This window comes from Stegastes partitus, unplaced genomic scaffold, assembly GCF_000690725.1.
Source record: "Stegastes partitus isolate 25-593 unplaced genomic scaffold, Stegastes_partitus-1.0.2 Scaffold2197, whole genome shotgun sequence".
NCBI classification, from domain to species: domain Eukaryota; kingdom Metazoa; phylum Chordata; class Actinopteri; family Pomacentridae; genus Stegastes; species Stegastes partitus.
Genome location: NW_007579928.1, coordinates 27,010 through 47,934, shown reverse-complemented (window position 1 = coordinate 47,934; position 20,925 = coordinate 27,010). Strand labels below are relative to the sequence as shown.

The 20,925-nt window shown below is 41.2% G+C and overlaps 1 protein-coding gene across 1 annotated transcript; it reads left to right on the top strand.

The window, feature by feature from the left end:
• The first annotated feature begins 442 nt into the window (after positions 1–442).
• Positions 443–20,606, top strand: ankrd28b (ankyrin repeat domain 28b). Its single transcript, XM_008304352.1, has 28 exons — positions 443–653; positions 5,786–5,869; positions 6,386–6,464; positions 7,031–7,101; positions 7,191–7,391; positions 8,941–9,028; positions 9,291–9,433; positions 9,626–9,838; positions 10,443–10,521; positions 10,651–10,765; positions 11,332–11,414; positions 11,564–11,627; positions 11,718–11,786; positions 11,864–12,004; positions 12,182–12,293; positions 12,401–12,427; positions 12,516–12,590; positions 12,684–12,885; positions 12,975–13,062; positions 13,158–13,275; positions 14,752–14,971; positions 15,297–15,384; positions 15,485–15,568; positions 16,317–16,462; positions 16,606–16,688; positions 16,801–16,883; positions 17,041–17,132; positions 19,003–20,606. The coding sequence occupies exons 1-28, from the start codon at positions 627–629 to the stop codon at positions 19,284–19,286; spliced, it is 3,159 nt and encodes a 1,052-aa protein (XP_008302574.1). The 5' UTR covers positions 443–626; the 3' UTR covers positions 19,287–20,606.
• Positions 20,607–20,925: the final 319 nt, after the last annotated feature.

The window sequence follows — 20,925 nt, the reverse complement described above, 5'->3', positions numbered from 1 at the left end:
ACCTAAAATTAAACTAAATAAAATATAATTAAATATCAAAAACTAGTTCTGGGGTGTATTTCTGACTGGTTTGATTTATAATATAATATAATATAATATAATATAATATAATATAATATAATATAACAAAAAAGTGGCTCAAAATTAAACGAATATAATATTAAAACTAATTATTTACTGGATTTTAACTCTTTATGTAAATACCACTGACTCGTATTTTCAATATCTTATGTGCATTTGTTATTTTAAAAAGTAAATAATTAAAAAATGATGACTTCCAACATCAGCGTAGACAGCGATGCAATATTAAAACAGTCGTCGGTCACACAGCGCAGTTAACAACAGCCAATTGCTGACCGTCTTACTGTTACGTAGGGCTCGTTAGGCCAATCGAATCGCATCTTTTTGGGAGGTGAAACATGGTGGCGGCAATGTTATGGAGTTTCCGCTACTCCTCTGCTTTCATGCCATCAGGTTAGGAAGCTAGCAAGAGAGCTAAGCTAGAGTCACGCTAGGCCTCCAGCAGACCAGCGGGAGAGCTGCCACCGAGATCAAACACTGCTTATTCGGAAGGAGACGAATATCCCCGTATGAATCTGCATGAGAACAGTTAAAATCCCAGAAATATGGTGGTTCTCAAAATTCGAGACCAGGTAAGTGACCGTTGAGTCAAAAGCTGGCATAAGTTTAAGCTGGCTAACGTTAGCTAGCAGCCCCGATTTCACCATTCGCCAACGGCATGTAATTCGAGTCTTTCCAGCTCGTCCCTGAAACGGAAGCGATTCCTAAAGCTGAAAATTAAATTGTCAGACGTGAGGTGAAAGCTGGATGAAGTACGGTCGGGCGAATCTCTTTTGGAGTCTCGTTGCAGGCATCACGTTTGCACTCAGACACAAGCGGCTGTTGAGTTGTAACCAGCTAATGATACTGGTGTTTATCTCCAGCAATTAGCCAGAGCCTGCGTGAAATTCTGCTAGCATTTGGGAAGTGACTGCTTAGCATATTGTGATAAAACAGCACTTAACTGCGTTCGAGTAGCCGCTTACAGGTGATTCTGTGGTTTAGTAATAGCTTCTAAATCTCTTTAATGTGGTGCCACAAAAGCCAGGGCGATCTGTTGATTGTGACATTACTGTAACAACTTGTGACATTTTTGTATGGTAGCAAGGTTTGTGTCAGCCATAAGAGGAGATAACACCTAAATATTGATAAAGCTTTCATGCACTGATTTATCTAATTAAATATTTAGTATTGATTTAATACCACCAGGAGTTGTTGTAATGAGGGTATGGGACATCAGGAGTGGGTATCTCTTAGAGGCTTTGTGATTATTATTACTTTTTTTGTCGTGTTCATGTTTTTTAGGGCAAGTTTATAACTGTTATGTCCTTGATCACAAGCCTTTAGAGCATATGTCCATGCAAATAGTGTAAATACTTCTACTTGTACAAATAATGTTGATAAAAGCACAATATATTACAAATAAAACAGAAATAAAAACTAACCTTGCTCATAGGGAATCCAGGGAATCCTTGGATTTGTTGAGTTTCAACGTAGATTTTTGTTGCGTCATAACTTTAGTCCGAAATTAGCCAGGCTAATCTCCATAGTTAGTCATACTGTTGGGTCTTAGCCTTAACATTTACATAAGTTTGGTTAATCTCCACAAATAATCGTACTGTTGGGTCTTACCCTTAAAATGTATTTAGTCAGGTAGAGTTATATTTTATATAATCTCTTGTTGGGAAATTCACACCATAAGAAAACCCTGCAGCACCTCAACCTTAATATTTAAACTGGATGGGGTAATTTGTAAAGCCGGTGTTGTTTTTCTACTGCAAAGCACTTTGGCTCAATTAGGCTGTGCTATGTAAGTAACTCAAATACTTCCTGTTACCTGCCTACAAAGTAGTTTTGATCGGTAAATGCTGGTAAATTGCTGCGTAATGCTTCTATGAGGTAACAGGCGATGTGACAGCATCACACGTGTCCTTTTTAATATATTGAACACTTGACACCTACTTGCGAACACGAGAATAGCTCTCTGTTATCGTTTAAGGACTTTGTTTTTGCACATGCCTGCTATTCTTGTCACATATGTACGTGCATGTGTCTCGTATTGTCTGTGTGCTTGAATGATCGTGTGCCTGGGCTCCTGTGAGCTGCTGGAGTTGCCAAAGAGCTGTCTCCATGGTGATTGTATTAACTAGCCTGGCTTGTGTGAGGAGAGGAGGTGCACAGTCGAGCAGCTGAGAGAGGAAGCATAGAAAATCTCCTACACCACTCATGCAGGACTGGAGAAGGGAAAACAACAAAACGCAGATCTGTCCTTCCTATTTCATTGTGATGGAAATACAGAAATCGTTAGTGTAAGAAGCACAACTGCCTGCTTGTTAGCCCGGATTTGTCCCCAGCGACTTCATTGTGCCTTGCAAACATTCATGGACATAATAACTAGATGAGAAGACTGTCCTGTGTTTTTAAAAAGCGACTGTACGCTACTTGAATCCTAGATTGCTACGGTAGTTTTTGCATTGCTTTTTGAAAATACCGATTATCATTCCGACAGCTGAAGTACATCACAAGTTCGGGCATAGTTTATCTTGTGTGCAGAGTTTTAATACGCTTCAAAGGGAACAATCTCAACCAAGCCAGTATTTGTATCTTGAAACTGCAGCAAATTGTTAACAATAGAATCGCAGTTTATTAAAGGAAAAAACAGTTACACTTACAATATTTTACCATGAGTTTGTTTAAACCCAAACTTGCGTGCAGTAAACTCAACTTTATTGTGAGAACACCTCAAAGTATTTCCGTCAGCTCAAGGTGAAAGTGCCTAGTTCTGTCTTCAACTTTGCTCAAGCTTATGTGAGCGGTTGTGTGAGTCACTGAAACGTACTGGGAAGTAGTACAAAGAGACAAGAAGTGCCCAAATAGCTAGTTCTGTTAGATTTAATTTGCAAAGATGTGGCTCAAGCTATGCCATAACAACTACATGTTTTTTTTTTTTTTGTATTACAAACTGCATGGTCGCACATTAGCTAATTGGCTAGCTGGGCTGCCTGGTGGGTTAAATGAGGGGTGAAGCCTGAATGAATAAATGTACCCTGCTTGCTGCATCATTCTGACTGTATGAAGGAAGCAATCAGATGGTGGAAAATATTGTATACAAAAATAATGGACTGTGTAGATTTAAAAAAAAAAAGCTTGCTCAGTGTTTATATTTCCTCCAAAATATTATCTATTGTCTTCAGCACAGGATGCATTCAGAGCAGATAAAAATCAATAAAATCTAACAGAACATCACAACAGCTGATTGTTTGCAACAGGATCCACCTGCGTCTTTGTCTGACGTTTTGTATCGGATACATCCGCGTATATTGCTCATTTAAAGATGATTGCCAACAGCGAATCTGTGAGCAAGATGATATAACACCTGACTTTTAAATATCTCAAATGGGGCTGCACCGTGTGTCGTTTCAGCACCAACATTGCGAGGTGTGCATGCAAAGTGAGGCAGATGAACTCAAACACATCACGCTGCAACTTTTTTGCCGCTTGATGCAAAAAGAAAACTAGCGTGGTTCTCATTTTAAACAACTAATCTAGTCTGTCTGAGCATATTTTACTCTGACTGAAGGGTTCTCTGATGTGCAGATTTTTAAAAACTTTATCATGAGAAATAGAGTTGGTTGGCATGGAGGATCCACGTCTGCATGATGAACAGGAGAGACGCACTGAAAATGAGGATTTGATTGGAAGCAGAAATCAGTTGTAATATTTCAGCTACAGAAAGGAAGATGTTGATTTAAAAACAGGTACTCTGTCGGCAGTAGTGTCTTGCAAGTGTTGCCACTACACGAGGCAGCACAACTATTTTGTTTGATCGTTCAAATCACCACCACAAATAGAATTATTTAGGTCATCTGGTGAAAATTGTTGGTGTTTTTTCCCCCATATAGCAATACATCACAGAACAGCTAAATATTTAACCGTCAGTTCTTTCTGATGTCGTGCTAATCGTCAAAATTCACGGCTGTTTTTTGTGCAAACAACTGTGTTTGCAGCTGCAGGACCACAAATATGGGTTAAATTGTGTTTTTTACAAACATGACTGAAGTCAGGGAAGAGTTAAGTTTTTATGGAAGCCAGGAATGTTCCATCTGGAAGGGATCCCCTCCATTCACTGTTGTCCCCATCCATACCAGCCTCTCCCCACAGGCAGTGGAAAACTGCCTGATCAAAAGACTCTGCTGGTGTTTTGGTTCAAGAGATGGGGGGCAGTGCAGCCGTGAAACATGAAGGTCCATTACTGAACGTGATAATACAACAATAACTCTTGATAGGGGCATTGATGTAGGTTCCCAATATGTTGGAGAACTGCAATACTGGTTAAGGACAAAAAAAGCAAACACTTGAAAAGATGGACTGTACAATAAAACACACATGTGTAATGACAATCAGCTGCCAACTTAATGCCTTCTGAAGGACCTAGCCGTCCGACATGAAAGAGAAAATGGTAATGATCCCTTCCGGAGTCAGTCATGCCACAGTGTGCTAAAATTATGCTTTTACCAACAAGCAAGTGATTTATAGTAGCTGATTTTTTTTCTATTTTTTTTGCAGTGGCAGTCTAAAGCTGAAGTTGTAGCTTGAGGTTTTCACAATGCTGGCAACTATGTGGCCTAGATGTCTGTTACGGTTTAAGTTGACCATGTTGAAGCAGTTTGGGTGCTCGGTTCCATTCTTTCACTCTTTACAGACATTGCTAGTGTTGTGATGGAGGCTTGTCTTACAGGAAGCGCTTGGTGAAACACTCTACCAGCGGTGTTTCACAATAAAACTTTAATATGGTTTCAGTTACATGTCTTTAAAAAGCAGCTACTCATGGTTGTCTTTTCTTTGGTTTGGTATAAATATAAATACTTTTGAAAAACATTGAAATGTTCTTACTGTATATTAAGTTTTGCTTAAGCAGCACAACAACCCCAGATGTGTGAAATCCACAGTAGCCCTGTGTGTAGGGGTGTGTACGCACCCCTAAGAAGGGTGGGGCTTACCTAACCACTCTTTAAGAAGCCAGGGCAGGATTGACAGGATCCTTAAAAGTCGGACTTCACAAAGAACTTCCTTCACTTTGGAAACATTTTTCAACTCCTGTCATCTTTGCCACTTGTTGTTATATCGGATGCCATGAATCGGATCAAATGTGGACACACTGTTCCCACTTCTCGTCTCTGTCGAAGATGCAGTCACAGGAGACCCATTGTGCTCAAGTTTAAAGTCTTTCTGGAGGCAATGTGAAGATGCACAGCTCATCTGACATCTGGAGAACATAGCTGGACCTGTATTCATAAAAGACCGTGTTATTTATCTCAATACCATGGAATATATGTGCTTTTGCTTGCCAGCAGATAGTAAACACAGAACTGTATTGGAAAGTGGCCGCTCAGCATTCATCAGATCTGACCGCCTGCCATCACCGTACTGCGATATGTGCAGTGGCAGCCTGCTCTCCTGTTTTCTTTCTTCTTGCTACAAACCAGAATCCTGCCTTATCCTGCTTTAGTTTTTGACTTTTTCGATGATTTTTAAATTAGCAAATGAGTCGTGTGTGTATTGTGGTCCTTGACGACGAGGATCCAGAAGTCTCTCTAAGTTCAAAAGTCTGGAAGGTGTCAATGGTTTTTGATTACATGCAAATTTTACTGGAGGATCTAGTGTTACACGATAGCCAGAAAAGTTTTGAAACTATGTTGATTGTGACTGTCTCTTTCTTTTACAGCCTGCTTTGCTGAAAGCTATTTTCAATGTGGACCCAGACGAAGTACGCTCGCTCATATTCAAAAAAGAGGATGTGAATGCACAGGTAATCCCAACAGTCACCGATCTCTGCATCTGTTTCCTCATTGTATTGTTTTATTTTTAAAAAAAACATCAGCATTTTAAACCTCTAATGAATAATTGTCCTTGAAAGGCCTCTCAGAGTACAAAACAGCACATGGTCGCTCTTTTTTTTTTTTTTTTTTGCAGTTCCCACTGCACGATCTGGCTCTGCTTATTTTATTGCATTCCTCACCATTACTGCTTTAGTGGGGGTGTTTGTTTCAAAATAAGGCTGGTTTGTACTTGCTGCCGTTTCACTGGAAGGCCTTTTGAATTTGTGTGTCACCCACTTTGTGCTGTGAATGGTTGCTATCAATGTTTAGCTGTTACTTTATGACACTATTATGTTGCAAACACTAAATAAAAAGTGTGGTTTTATTATCACAAGAGACCACATTTGCCTGCGTAAAGTAGATACAGAATACAGAGTTTAAAAGCAAGCTGTCTTTCTTTATTTTCTTTTTAATCACAGCAGTGTCTTTCTGTTCACTTATTACAGGACAACGAGAAGCGAACTCCATTGCATGCTGCTGCCTATCTCGGAGATGCAGAAATTATAGAGCTGCTGATTCTTTCAGGTATGTTTTCATCCTCAGCAGTAATGTTAGGTATCCAGTAATCTGTCCACAAGTAAAATGCTTTAAAGAACAAATACTGAGAAGGAGAGATTATCTAGGAAACCACATGAAAGAACAAAATGTAACGTGATTAAATTTGAGACATGAAAAATATGACAGATATGGCCATCCTGATTCTCTTCTTTTAACATTTGAATCTATTTAAACCCTTGAAAATCACCTCAGGCAAAGTCATCATCACCTTTCTTCTCCGTGCTGCTCATGGAGGTTCTGATGTTCTGGCTTCTTTATTCTGGACTAACAGTAGTGGTGATTGACCAGTGATAACAAGTCTATGAACATAATGACACCTTTGAAATGTGAAACTGAGTGGAATGCGTATGAGGCCAGATGGTACATCTGCATTCAATATGGTGAACTGCCTCTAGACACTCCTTTCCAGCCTGTTCATAACTTCTACATATCTGTCCAAAAGGCTTATTTCATTATTTTCCAAATGTTACACCAGATGTCATGAAACTGTACGACTTTCAGCATTCTGACAGTCAGTGTCCTCTAACTTGTAGGTGCAAGAGTAAATGCCAAAGATAACAAGTGGCTCACTCCTCTGCACCGGGCTGTGGCCTCCTGCAGTGAGGTATGTGAATGTTCCTCTGGTTCTCTCTTATACACACACGACTACACACATCCAAGCACTGCAGAAGTTCATGTTGTGTTTTCTTGCAGGAGGCTGTGCAGGTGTTGCTGAAACACTCTGCAGACGTGAATGCCCGAGACAAAAACTGGCAGACGCCGCTTCACATCGCCGCAGCCAACAAGGCTGTCCGCTGTGCTGAAGCCCTCGTCCCATTACTTAGCAATGTGAATGTGTCTGATAGAGCAGGCCGGACTGCGCTGCACCATGCAGCCTTCAGCGGTCATCTGGAGGTAGGCCTAAGTATTGTTTAATTCAGTGCTTTAATGACTGTAGTATTGATGTAGTTGTACCTTAATGAGTAGAAACGGTGGAACATTTAAATATGAGCCGCCTTAAGAAGAAAAACAAGTTTGAAGTTAGAGGGTTGATGCCGTATGGTGACTGCACCGAGTCTTTGTTTAGTGTACCCACTTCAGTGCCGCTTATATATAGAGACGTGGTGTTTTCGTTTCTATAGAGAGCCCCATACCACGTACAATTTTATTGTCAAACTGTCAAACCAGGTTTGAGGCCGGATTTGTTTACCTGATTGTTGGTCTAAGTTCCTGATCTCCTTGTCTTACTAGAAGGAAGTGCTTCTGCTTGCCTCATAAATGTGTAAACACAATGAGCATTGTACCACATACAGCTGCACCACAGAGCAACCGCTACATTTTTGCCCATTTAAGAAGTGTAAGGTGAAACCTTCTTATGTAGCTCTGCTGAGTGCCTTCTGTTAGCAGCTATGCCAACCACAACCTACCATACATAACCACAGCAAGACATGTATTATTGTGTTACTTGCCACATGCACACATTGCATTAGTTAAGGAAATGTGGTCAGTATTTGTTTGGCTTTTAGTATCTCTGACAAAGTTTTTGATGTGTTTAGTGTGGATTTTTTTTTTTTTTAGTTCAGCATTTAGTGGTGAATGCTTCTCTAACAACAGACAACAGTAAAGTATTTGTAATTACACTGGTTGACATACGCTGCAGCACATTCTTACACTCTGTTTCAAACAACAACACAAAGGTAATCTTGTGTTGCATTTGTTTTTATTAGCATTTTAATGGGGTGATAATAATTAGCCTCTTAATTTGCGTCAGTTACACAAATCCAGTTCAGTCATCCAAACCTAAGCATCAGGACGAGCTCAAAAACATTTTAAAAATGGCTGCAGACTGACACATAAATTGCGGTTACACACTCCAGGATGCTCTGTGTGCAGATAGTGCTCGCCCAGTCACATGTTTGCATGCTACTTGGTTATCTTAACAGTGGAAATGTCCCATGATGTGTTAATGCAAATCGAGTGTGCAAAAGCTGTTGAGAGAATCTTCTAGGTATATAGAAGTATTCTAGTGAAACACACAACAAACAGCAGATGCAGTTCTAGCATGTGTTCGACATAACCTGTTTCCTTTGGTAACAAAACCTGCTATAATGTAGCCTGTGCATTATGGGTTATGTGGAAATTGACAGTTTCATGCCTATCATCTTGTTGATCTGTTGATGTAGTTGTATTGAGTGCATGCAAAAGGTTTTCCACCCATGTTAGCACAGGGATCTGAAAAAATACCCGCCTGGAAGTTCATCTAATGGGTCATGTTAGAGTAAATTGAAGGTAGCTGCGTGCATGTATGTGGAGTTGACAAGATGATTGGTCTGTTCTATAGTATTAAGGCACAATGGCTATAAATTGCCACTTTGACAGAGAAAGGCAGAGTCAGTAGTGTTAAGGTTGCAGCTTCCCCTGGTATATTTTTTCATTGCTCTTTTTTTCTTTCCTCTGCTGTTAGATGGTGAGGCTTTTGCTTTCCAGAGGAGCCAACATCAATGCTTTTGACAAGAAGGACCGCCGTGCAATCCACTGGGCAGCCTACATGGGTAAAATAAAATCACCCATAGAAATGTTTATATTCATAACTGATCATTTTCTATGTAACTCTAGGAATTCCTTTTTTCTTGTGGTAAGCAAAAAATCTCCAGGGCTTAGGTGAAATCACTTTTTTTTTCTATTACTTTGTAGGGAAGCTAAATATTAAGATGTTTTAAATGTTAAAATGAGGGTTCATGCTCTGATATGAACACGTAAAATATTTGTTTTCTTGATATTTGTGTGATTCAATCTCTTTCTGTTTGTCTTCAGGCCACATAGAAGTGGTGAAGCTGCTGGCATCTCATGGAGCTGAGGTAGCCTGCAAAGACAAGAAATCCTACACCCCCCTACATGCGGCAGCCTCTAGTGGAATGATCAGCGTTGTCAAATACCTCCTGGACTTGGGGGTGGATGTAGGTTCCACCCACATTCTTCTTGTCATTACACTGTGGACACCACTAGATCTTGTGATCTGATACAGAGAAATACGCTTTGATAATGACTCTTTATTGTGTTTTATAAGAGTAACAATCCTGTATTGGTACCATTTTGTCTTCGTAGAAACAGCTGTGTCATGACGGCTTTCTATTTATGTGGTTGTCTAGATCAATGAGCCAAATGCATACGGCAACACTCCCCTCCATGTGGCCTGCTACAATGGGCAGGATGTGGTCGTGAACGAGCTCATAGAGTGTGGAGCCAACGTCAACCAGGTGAACGAGAAGGGCTTCGCACCTTTACATTTCACCGCCGCCTCGCGCCACGGGGCGCTCTGTCTGGAGCTGCTGGTGTGCAATGGGGCCGATGTCAACATCAAGGTGAGGAAAAACCAGAATGTGTCCTCTTAGAAATTCATTTTTTTCATTCACTCAGCCTTTATTTAAATCTCAAGGAATCAGTGAGGGCAAACCCTCATTTACAGTGATGCTTGGAGTACGGTCTTCACAGCAAAAGGCAACAATCAACGAGACCGTAAAGAAAGAAACAGTTAAAAACAGTCACATTCAGAGGCAGTGCAGTCTGTGATCATGGATTTCAATTGGCACAGTTGCACCAGGCTTCAGTGTCGCTGCAAAATGTATCAAGTGCATGCAGCAGAGAAGCTGAAAGCCTGTTTACCGATTTCAGAGTAAGCAAGTGTGACTTTGAGAGCGTTGGCTAATCAATTACGAGCTGATTGCATATTGTGATCTAGCAATGCTGTTACTCAGTAACTGAATGTCTTTGATTACGTGTCAAACATGCTTGCTACTCTATGAAAGTGTTTGTGTTGTAAAAGTTTTGTTGTGCTTTTTGTCAACAGTTGTTAGATGTAAGAAATGTAGTCTTATAATGTCTCATAGTTTTGGGGAAGCCTGTTGCTTGGCCAATAAGCAGTATAGCTGGGAGGTTTTAACCCCTGTGTTTGTTATTTCTCTTCAGAGTAAAGATGGTAAGACTCCCCTCCACATGACAGCCATCCACGGGAGGTTTTCTAGGTCTCAAGCAATCATTGAGAATGGTGAGCTCCTCCTCAGACAAATTGAGCTTCATTGGCTTTATTTCTCACACTGGACTGTAAAACTAAAAACTGCTTATTCGCGTAACAGTAGCTAAGTGCTTGCTTCGTTGCTTTTTTTTTTTCCTGAAGGTGCTGAGATTGACTGTGAAGATAAGAACGGAAATACACCACTACACATTGCAGCTCGATACGGACACGAGCTCCTCATCAACACCCTCATCACAAACAGAGCTGACACGGCAAAGTAAGTGAGCCTCCCTGCTGCCCGTCACAAACGTTAATGTATCTTTCAGCAACTAACTGACAGCTTACCTACTTACATACTCCTCTGTGTGCCATTTGTGAGCCATGCTGCATGGATTTTTTTGTTGCCAAAGAGTTCCATTTTCCCCTCAGCTTCTGTATTTTGCTTTTATGCTTGTCTCATATCTGTTCTGTGTAAATACAGCCTGCAGTTGAACTAAGTCTCTGAGTTTTGGTCATGTGACTGTTGGTCACTAATGCTGAGAGACACAGGATGTTTTGTTGGTTTGTTTTTTGGCAAATTTGAGACACGTACAAAGAAGTGATTGTGAAAAATATTGCGATTTTAAGCTTAGACTTGGTTAATTCTACTGACAGAACTACTCGTCACACACGATTAGTTCAAGGACCATCAGAGAGTTGAACATTTGCCAGTTCTTTCTGTTTTTTTACAGTTTCTGGCTGTGATAAATGGTTTAGAAGTTTGAAACTTTCCCAAGCAAACATGTAATATCTGTTAGGTGTTTTTTTCTTTATGTGATAAATCAATATGTTTGTCTTTTTCAGACGAGGGGTTCACGGCATGTTTCCACTGCATTTGGCTGCTCTCAGTGGCTTCTCTGACTGCTGCAGAAAGCTTCTGTCGTCAGGTGAGAAACGCATTGTGTGGCAGCCCACAGTGCAAGTTGAATCATTTGATTGGTTCTGATGTTTCAGTTTTATAAGTCAGAATGTTTTTTGATATCCAAAAATGTTCTGTACATGCAGGATCTTGTTTAACGTCCTTTTCTCTGTGCAGGCTTTGATATTGATACTCCTGATGACTTTGGTAGGACCTGTTTACACGCTGCAGCAGCTGGAGGGTGAGTACAGGAGAGCTGAGTGTTAACAGTAATTCTTAACGACCTGTAACAAACATTTAATTGCTGCTATAAATCTCTTTAACCCCTCAGAAACCTGGAATGTCTCAATCTTCTCCTCAACACTGGGGCAGACTTTAATAGAAAGGACAGCTTCGGCAGGTTTGTTGTATTTAACGCTGGATTTGGATCAAGAGTCAAATTTGAACAGGGGACTGAGCTGTGTTTGCTTTTTCCAGGACCCCTCTGCACTACGCTGCTGCCAACTGTAACTACCAGTGCCTGTTTGCTCTGGTGGGCTCTGGGGCCAGCGTCAATGACCTAGACGAGCGGGGCTGCACTCCTCTCCACTACGCCGCTGCCTCCGACACAGATGGAAAGTCAGTACTACTTTTGACAATTCAGTGTCTTTTAAAGAATGCGGTTGCTGTGTGGGAGGCGACTGATGTTTTCATGAATAAAAGATCACTTGCATCATCGGTTATGCAGAGTAACAGTTCAGGACTAGAAGCCAGGATGTTGTTCCCTTGACTACAGCTCCTTTGTTGTGTCTACAGGTGCCTGGAATATTTACTGAGAAATGATGCAAATCCAGGGATCCGGGACAATCAGGGCTACAATGCTGTGCACTACGCCTCGGCGTACGGACATCGCCTTTGTCTGGAGCTGGTGAGTTTTCCTCCAGAGTATCTGCCACTTAACAATACGCATCTACATATTTTCATCTTTCGAAATTGTGTGTAATACATTGCTTTTTCTCCTGCGTTCTTTGACAGATTGCGAGTGAAACGCCCCTAGATGTGGTAAGTTGATTTGTACTTTTCCTCACTGTAGGCAAAGCAAGTCATTTTATCTGAAGTGAGTTCTAACTTCTGCACCTGGTTTGTTCAGCTAATGGAAACCTCAGGGACAGACATCCTGAATGACTCGGATGTCAGAGCCCCCGTCAGCCCGCTGCACCTTGCTGTGAGTGATGCATCACACTTGTTATCAGACACCTCCTAGTGAGCGGTACACGCCGTCAGTCCTAACTTCTTTATGGCGATTTTCTCCTTTCAGGCATATCATGGTCACCATCATGCTATGGAGGTTCTGGTGCAGTCTCTGCTGGATCTGGATGTGAGAAACAGCCAAGGGCGCACACCTCTAGACCTGGCTGCCTTTAAGGGCCATGTAGAGTGTGTGGACGTCCTAATCAACCAGGGAGCCTCTATATTGGTCAAAGATTTCACCTTGAAGCGAACCCCTATACACGCTGCAGGTATGGAGACTTGATCGTCTGCCTACATGTAAATTTCTCCTCCAACTGCAGTATAATGACTAATTCAAATGGCCTCTCCTCTCCTGCAGCTACTAATGGTCACTCAGAATGTTTGCGTTTGCTGATTGGAAATGCTGATCTTCAAAGTGCAGTCGACATTCAAGACGGGAACGGACAGTAAGCACTAATTTGTTTGTGATTCTTTTTTTTTTTCTTTCTTTCCCTCCCTCATGTTCTTACATAATTGCTGACATTATTATGTGTTTTTCTAGAACCCCGCTGATGCTGTCAGTCCTGAGCGGACACACAGATTGTGTGTATTCTCTGCTTAATAAGGGAGCCAGTGTAGAAGCCAAAGACAAGTGGGGCAGGACGGCCCTGCATAGAGGCGTAAGTAGATGTTACTGTTCTGACATTCAATGTTCAGTACTTTACTGGATATTGTGGGACAGTGCCACCACTACCAAGGTGCTGTATAGGTTTTTGTGCAATGCAACAGCATTACTGTGTGATGCTGACACAGCAGTTTGTGTAACGATCCTTATCATTTAAAAGAAATTTTATCAGAACTTTAGTTCCTTTTCTTTTGTTTAACTTCTTATCGTTTCCGTGTTGCGAGGCACATTTAAGCATACAACACAAGTAGCAGTCACCCTTTGGTTTCGTAAACGTATCAGGCCTTTTTCAGCAATGAAAATTCCAGAGCTGATAAATTCTGTAACCTTGTGGTAACACTCAACAAATCTGGGCTCCTTTAAGCAAATAAAGACCTACAAATGAAGTTAGTTGATGGCTACAAAGCAGAGACTGTAGAGGTGCTGCAGGACGGCATAGCTGACTCAAGAGAGGTGGTGAACATTTATTCTCACTTTAAACAAGTTAACAAAACATTTCAAAGTGGAGCAGGTCTAATGTGATACCAAAGACTAAACCACAAAGTAATATAAAGGGGAAAAACCAGTGGGCTGATTTCCTGTCTTACTTGTTTTGCTCTTCATGTTTGCTGAAGAAACTCATCCTTCTATCACAGCTGATCAACACCTGACTGATACCATAAATCCAAAAGTAATCATTTACAATATTATCAAACATAAATTCCTAAGGCAAGAAGAAAAGATTTGCATTACCTCAATAAATTGGCAAATTGTGAGAACGTTATTTGCAGCCAGCACAAAAAGGTGGCTCTAACAAATAGGGTCTAAATGGAAACTTTACCTCTGACTCACTTCACAAAAGTGTAGTCTGAAGTATGCGAGGCGATATGTGGACGAGTTGCTTCAAAGGAAATCTTTAAAAGAACTTTTTGACCACAATCGCGAAAGGTATGTTTAACCGCTTGTAATGAAAAGAACACCTCATCAACTGGTAAGCATGGGCGTGTATAAAAAAAAAAAGAATTCTGCTTTTGGGGTTGCGTGGCAGCCAGGAAGAATGGATTCCGCTAATATCAGCAAGTTGTACATGCAAACATCGGGCAGTCTGTCAAGAAACCTAAAGTGAACAGAGACTGGCTTCTTCTGCAGAGCAGTAATCCAAAGCAGACCTCAATATCCACCACAAACTACTTCAAGAAACACAAGCTAAAGCTGTTGGGGTGGCCTGACCTGAATATCATTGAAAATCTGTGGATAGATTACTGTGATTGCCAGTCTGAAAGTGACCCAGAACTCTTAGAAGGAAGAATGTGGTTTTTGTGTCATTTTTCATGTCATCTGCCTGCAGGGTTTTGTTTTTTTTTGTACTACTTGTTTCATTTCTTTAAAAACAAACCATGCAGCTTACCCAGGGGTGTCCAAACTTTGGCATACAACTGTACATCATCACTCTGGCTACAATCATCAGTGAAAAATTGTTTCCTGCCCTCAGGCGGTGACCGGTCACGAGGAATGCGTGGAGGCTCTGCTTCAGCACAGCGCCAACTTCCTGGTGCGAGACTGTAAAGGGCGCACGCCGATCCACCTGGCGGCAGCGTGTGGACACATTGGGGTACTGGGAGGCCTTCTGCATGCTGCCCAATCAGTGGAAACACTCCCTGTCTTAACAGACAACCAAGGCTACACCCCACTGCACTGGGCCTGCTACAATGGTACAGATTAGAGCCTTTGAAGGCCTCTTAAAAAACAATCAATGTAGTTATGGAAATGTACATCTGATGTTTAGTAATGTATGCTCTTAGATGCAAGCATGCTGCCAAATAGAGCAGATTAGCATAATGGAGCACTTGAGCAAATGTGAATTTGAAATAGGCATGCACTTTATTTCCATGCTTGTTCTTTATGCGTTTCTTTAATGCAGTTTCTTTATGCACCCCGAGGCCATATTATCACACAAGCTGATAAAGGCAGCTGTTTTAGAGAGCCGTGACTGCGAGCACTTCGTGGTGATGCTGATGATGCTTTCTCTGCCTGCAGGTCACGATACGTGTGTGGAGGTTTTGTTGGAACAAGAGGTTTTTCACAAGGCCGAAGGCAATTCTTTCAGCCCCCTCCACTGTGCTGTGTAAGATCCTGAGCTGTCTTCTCTATCGATCGATGTCTGCGATGAGGACAGAACCTCTAACAAATTAAACAATTGCGCTCTTTTTTTTTTTCCTCTTTAGAATCCATGACAACGAAGGTGCTGCTGAAATGCTGATCGACACTCTGGGCCCTGCCATTGTCAATGCCAAAGACAGCAAAAACAGGTAAATGAGGTTATATGTGGATGAGTGCAGCGGTAATTTTAGCGTCAGACGTTTTGTGACGCACCCGATGCTGGGAACCTTTCAGTTCATTGAACCTTTACTTGAACTCGGAATACACTGAGGTGCAGAGGCTTTAATACTCGGCTACAGTGAAGCAGATGAGAAAATACAAGATGTAGGCACCCAGATGAGAAACTTGGATCGCTCTGACATTAAAATAATAAAAGACAAAGTTAGTAAAATAGTGAAAACAGCAACTTGAGCATTTACCGGTTTCAAAAAGGAATAGTTAGAAGTTACATAAGATGGAATTAAAAGCTTGAATTAGCATAAGGATCACAACGAGTCAAGCTTTAGGTTGTGCTGCGTGTTATTCCAGTAAAGCTGGATTTTCCAAGATGGGTAAAAACAGACGGAACCTGCAGTGAATCCATCATTTTAGCATGTATGATTAGGGCCTACGTTAAAAGACAGCAGCGAAGTTATGTAAGGGGGTAAAAAAGCAGTAAGGCTCTTATAACACCCAGTGTCTGAGGCCACCCAGCCTTAGTGTACAGTCCTCAGTGCTGAGTATTGTAATTATCACCAGCAACAAATCTTAATGCAAAGTAATAAATAATGTCCAAGCGCCGAAGAGTCACATCTGATGTTAGCATGTATAAAGTGTCACCATAATCCAACACTAATGGAATTAAAACTTTGTGTCATGAATAGCATTGCGTAATTAGGAATGATGTTCTGTGTGCAGGACCCCCCTGCATGCGGCAGCCTTCACCGACCACGTGGAGTGTCTCCAGCTGCTGCTGAGCCACAACGCTCAGGTCAACAGCGTCGACGCCGCAGGGAAGACCCCACTCATGATGGCCGCTGAGAACGGCCAGACCAACGCTGTCGGTACGAACGCTCCTCTCCTCCAACCGCCGGCCTGGGAAATATCTCAGCGGGACGTAATAATCAGTGCAGTATTGAATCAATCGGCGCTGTATCGAATTAACTCGAGTTTGTTTTTCCCCTGCATTTGATCATCTCACTCTCAGAGCTGCTGGTGAGCAGTGCAAAGGCAGATCTCACTCTACAGGATGCTGTGAAGAACACTGCACTTCATCTGGCCTGCAGTAAGGTGCGTATTACCATATGGTGGCACTGTTCTGTCACTCTACAGATGGATTTGTTATCTACAGGATATTTATATGCCACTGCATGTTTGCTCATACTGTGTCTGTTTTCTGCAGGGACATGAAACCAGTGCCTTGTTGATATTGGAGAAGATTACAGACAGAAACCTCATAAACGCTACTAACGCCGCCTTACAGACGTATGTATCGCATCAGTATCTTGTCTCCTGGTACATTTGCGTGATGGAATACAGCGGTAGTGTTGTCAGATTTCTGCAGGCGACTGGAATCATTACTGTAAAGATGTACAGAACAAATTGCCTGTCAGCACATCTGAGATTTATTCTTTCTTTTAAGGCCTCTACACGTGGCTGCAAGAAATGGCCTGACTGTGGTGGTGCAAGAGCTGCTTGCAAAGGGAGCCAGTGTCCTTGCAGTCGATGAAAACGGTAAAGTCACAAGACGTTTTTCTTTGACTGTATACTGTCTCTTGCATGTCATGGACACTAAAGGGAAATGCCACTAAATCATACATTCTAATGCAGGATCAGAAGTTAATAGATACCTCTACAAAACATGGCATACAAACTGTTGTTGGGCCAGAGACGGACCACATCTAGGGAGAATCTAATCAAGTGATAACTAAACAGTTGAAACATCCCTGATAAAAATGATGTTTAGATCAGCTTGTTATGAAATCCCCAGACTCAGCAGGTTGCAGCGGATGTGCTGAAGGTGTGAATTAAGCATAAAATAAATTTGAAAAGCCCCAAAGTTGTCTACAAATGAGTAAAAATGGAGTTGAAATGGGTATTCTTGCTCTGTTGTGTAGCACGGCTTGTGTTTTTACTTGGCACTGATATCAGTCGACCACAAATTGCTGAAAACCTTAATGCTGGTTATTATATAATACAGTGCATCCGTCTTGTGGTGTATCAGGCTGCAAAAAGGCAAACCAGAGGCAGTGGGATGTTCTGGGCAATGTTGTGCTGGGAAACTTTGGGTCCCAGCCTTCATAAAGATGCGACTTTGACACTTTCCACCCACCTACACATCGTTACAGTCGGTACACCACTCGTGGTATGCCCTGATGGCAGTGAACTTTTCCAGCAGGTTAATGCTACAGCGCAAGAAGACGTTCAGGATTTGTTTGATAAACATGACAAACGCTTTAGGGTGTTGACTTGGCCTCCAGATTGCCTCCAAGGATCTGTTGAACATGCTGTAAAAACAAGTCTGATCCGTGGAGACATTCCAACTTACAGGAAGAATCTGCTGCCATAATCCTGGTACCTGATATCACACAACACAATTAAATGTCTGTGGAGTCCAACCTCTGAGGGGTCAAAAGCTGCTACCAATATTAGGCAGGTGGTTGTAATGAAGTGTGTTTTTCAACAAAGACGGATGGCTGCTCTGTTAAAGTGGAGTTCATTCCCATTGCTTTCAATATGTAGCGCAGCTAAATAAATAAGATGTTAGCAAATCAGTTAGCAAGATTTTTTTTTATATACCAAACTCATTCTGTAGGTCATCATTCTTGCAAAAAAATACTAAATCAGATGTTAGTTTTTAAAACTTTTCTTTGTTTTACATGATAATTTTAAATTAAAAAATTTAATTTAAAAATGTACATTATCTGTGCAGTATTTCAGACACTGCTGCTAATTACTTAAGGTGCAATATTTCATTTATATATTCTGACACTGTTATTTTTATTCTGTTTGTATTTTTGCTTCTTATACTTTTTGCCAATACACTGTTGTTTTTATACTGTTTATATTTAGCTCTTTTTTCCCTTGCACTAGTTATGGATGGATGGATGGATAGATGGATAGATTTATAGTTATAGTTTACAGTATTTATTAACAAGTTACTGCCTCACAAGTTCCAGTTCTGTGTACTCCGGTAGCCAAGCAACAACATTTCGTTGCCAGATTCACTGTTGTGTTTTTGTGCAGTGACAATAAAGAACGTCTAAGTCTGTAATAAATGTGATCTTGAGACAGACTAGTTTGATTATGTCACTTTAAGCAACAGAAATTTAAACATGCATGTTTCACAGTTTTTTTTAAAGTTTTATAGATTAAATGGTGAACAATTAAGAAAATGATAAGATGGTTAATTAATTATTAAAATAATGGTTTATTTACATGTATAACTGTGTTTGTGACCAATAAAAAAAAAAAGACCTTGAATCCTTGAACCCTAATGCTTTGGCACAGATGCAACATCAGTCTTAAAACCTGAAACTGCAATCAAGTTTATGGAGTCCATAACTCTGGTGCATTGTTTTTTTGTTTGTTTTCTCTCCTCCAGGTTACACACCTGCCTTGGCTTGTGCCCCCAACAAAGATGTGGCAGACTGCCTAGCCCTCATCCTGGCCACCATGATGCCTGTGTCCCCCTGCACCCCGGCACCCACCCTCCCTTTCAGTGCCATTAACCACTACACTACCAGCCCCTCCAAGAGCGTCACGTTCGACAGCCTGCCCGTGCTGCGCGGCGAGCACAGCTCCTACTGCAGCTTCAACAACATCAGCCACCACGACGGCTTCTACAAGGACGAGGAGCTCAATGACTCGGATTCCGAGACGTACTGAGGGACGGGAGGGAAGTGATAAACACACACACACACACTGTGTCTTAAGAAGAAGAAGAAAAAAAAATCACCCACCGCAAGCTTGGGAGGGCAGAATGAGACACACAAGCCCCCACAGGAGCCTTAAGAGGTGCAGCAGGCTGGCCCACACTCATCCCGACCTCATCCAGCGCTAGGTGTCCTTCAAGCTGATACTGGACCTCAGTAACCACTGCTTTACCAACACTGACTTCTTGAGTGCTAAAAAACAAACAAAACTGTACTTGTTGGGCAAGATGGCAGCCTTTTTTTACGGCAATAACATGCTGAGGAGGTGTGGTTGCACTTCACAGAGAGCTAAACCAACAGGGACCAAAAGACATGGATGCATTTTAACCCAGTTTTAACTGTAAACAAGAATTTTTTTGGGAGGGGGGTGTTAGCGGAGATTTCGGGCTGGGGAGCAGTTTTCATTTGTTCCGCACACTACATCTGTCAGAATGCACTTGTCGAGTCTGTAAATCACACAGGGGGAAAAAATCATTTATTTTTTCAGATCAAAATTTTAATATACCTACGTTCATGTCTTAAACTCCTTATCCTCTAGAAAAGAAAATCTGATTTGCCGACCTGAGTCATTTCAAAAGATTTGATACATGCGCCAGGTTAAATATTAAGTTGATCGACCTTACCTTTGTATATTGACCTGTCCGTTGCGGTTTAGTCTTTTGAAGAATAAATTATTTGTGTACTTTTGGTTCCTTTTTTTTTTATGTGTTCATTTTGTGCCTTCATTAGTTACTAAGAAGAGATGGGTTTGTAGAGGCAGCTGTGAGGGAGAGTACAGTGATGCACACTAGGTAAGTATTTAAACACATGTGAGAAGCACTGATCCATTACTGAGGTATCGAGGCTCAGCTTTTTGTGAGGAGAAACACTGTAAACCAATGATAGGACGGCATTTGATTTTCTTCTGTCTGAATGATAATTTTGCTCTTATATTAGTCAATGTATGTTGACGAGTTTTGCTTGCTTTAACTTCGGGGGGAGAAAAAAAAAGAAAGAAAGAAACCACTCGATTGTACCATGATTCAAAAATTCCCAGTTTTCTCTGTTGAAAAATTTCTTTTAACTGGAAATATGTACAATACATTTGCTAGCTTCATTAGAACGGAAAAGTTTTTTTTTTCTTTTCCCTGCTTTTTTTTTTTCTTGAAGAGGAGTGAAACTAGCATGTATATAGAAATTATGACTGTGAATTCAAAGTTCCAATGAATTCTTTCAGTACTGAGATTGCTGTATATTTTATGAGTAATAAAGAAATGAGTTATTTAATAATGAACATGAGTCTTTTGTGGAGTGTTGCCTTTAATTCTGTTTAAATGTATGACAAAATAGTTTGATAGGCCTTTGAACAATGGACATTATGACACGCCACAGCGGGAAAGCACAGGTGTAGATCAGCCTAAGTTTTAGGTTCAGCCCGTGGTTTAGTGCCTGCTGGCTGCTGTCATTACATGCAAAGAGCTATAATTATTCTGATTAGCAACACTTAGGCTTTCACCGTTGCGTCATTTGAAAATGGCCAGTAAGATGTAAAGTTGCTGTTCTTCATGTGGTAAAAATGCTTATTTCATAACAGTAATGATTTAAACAATGGA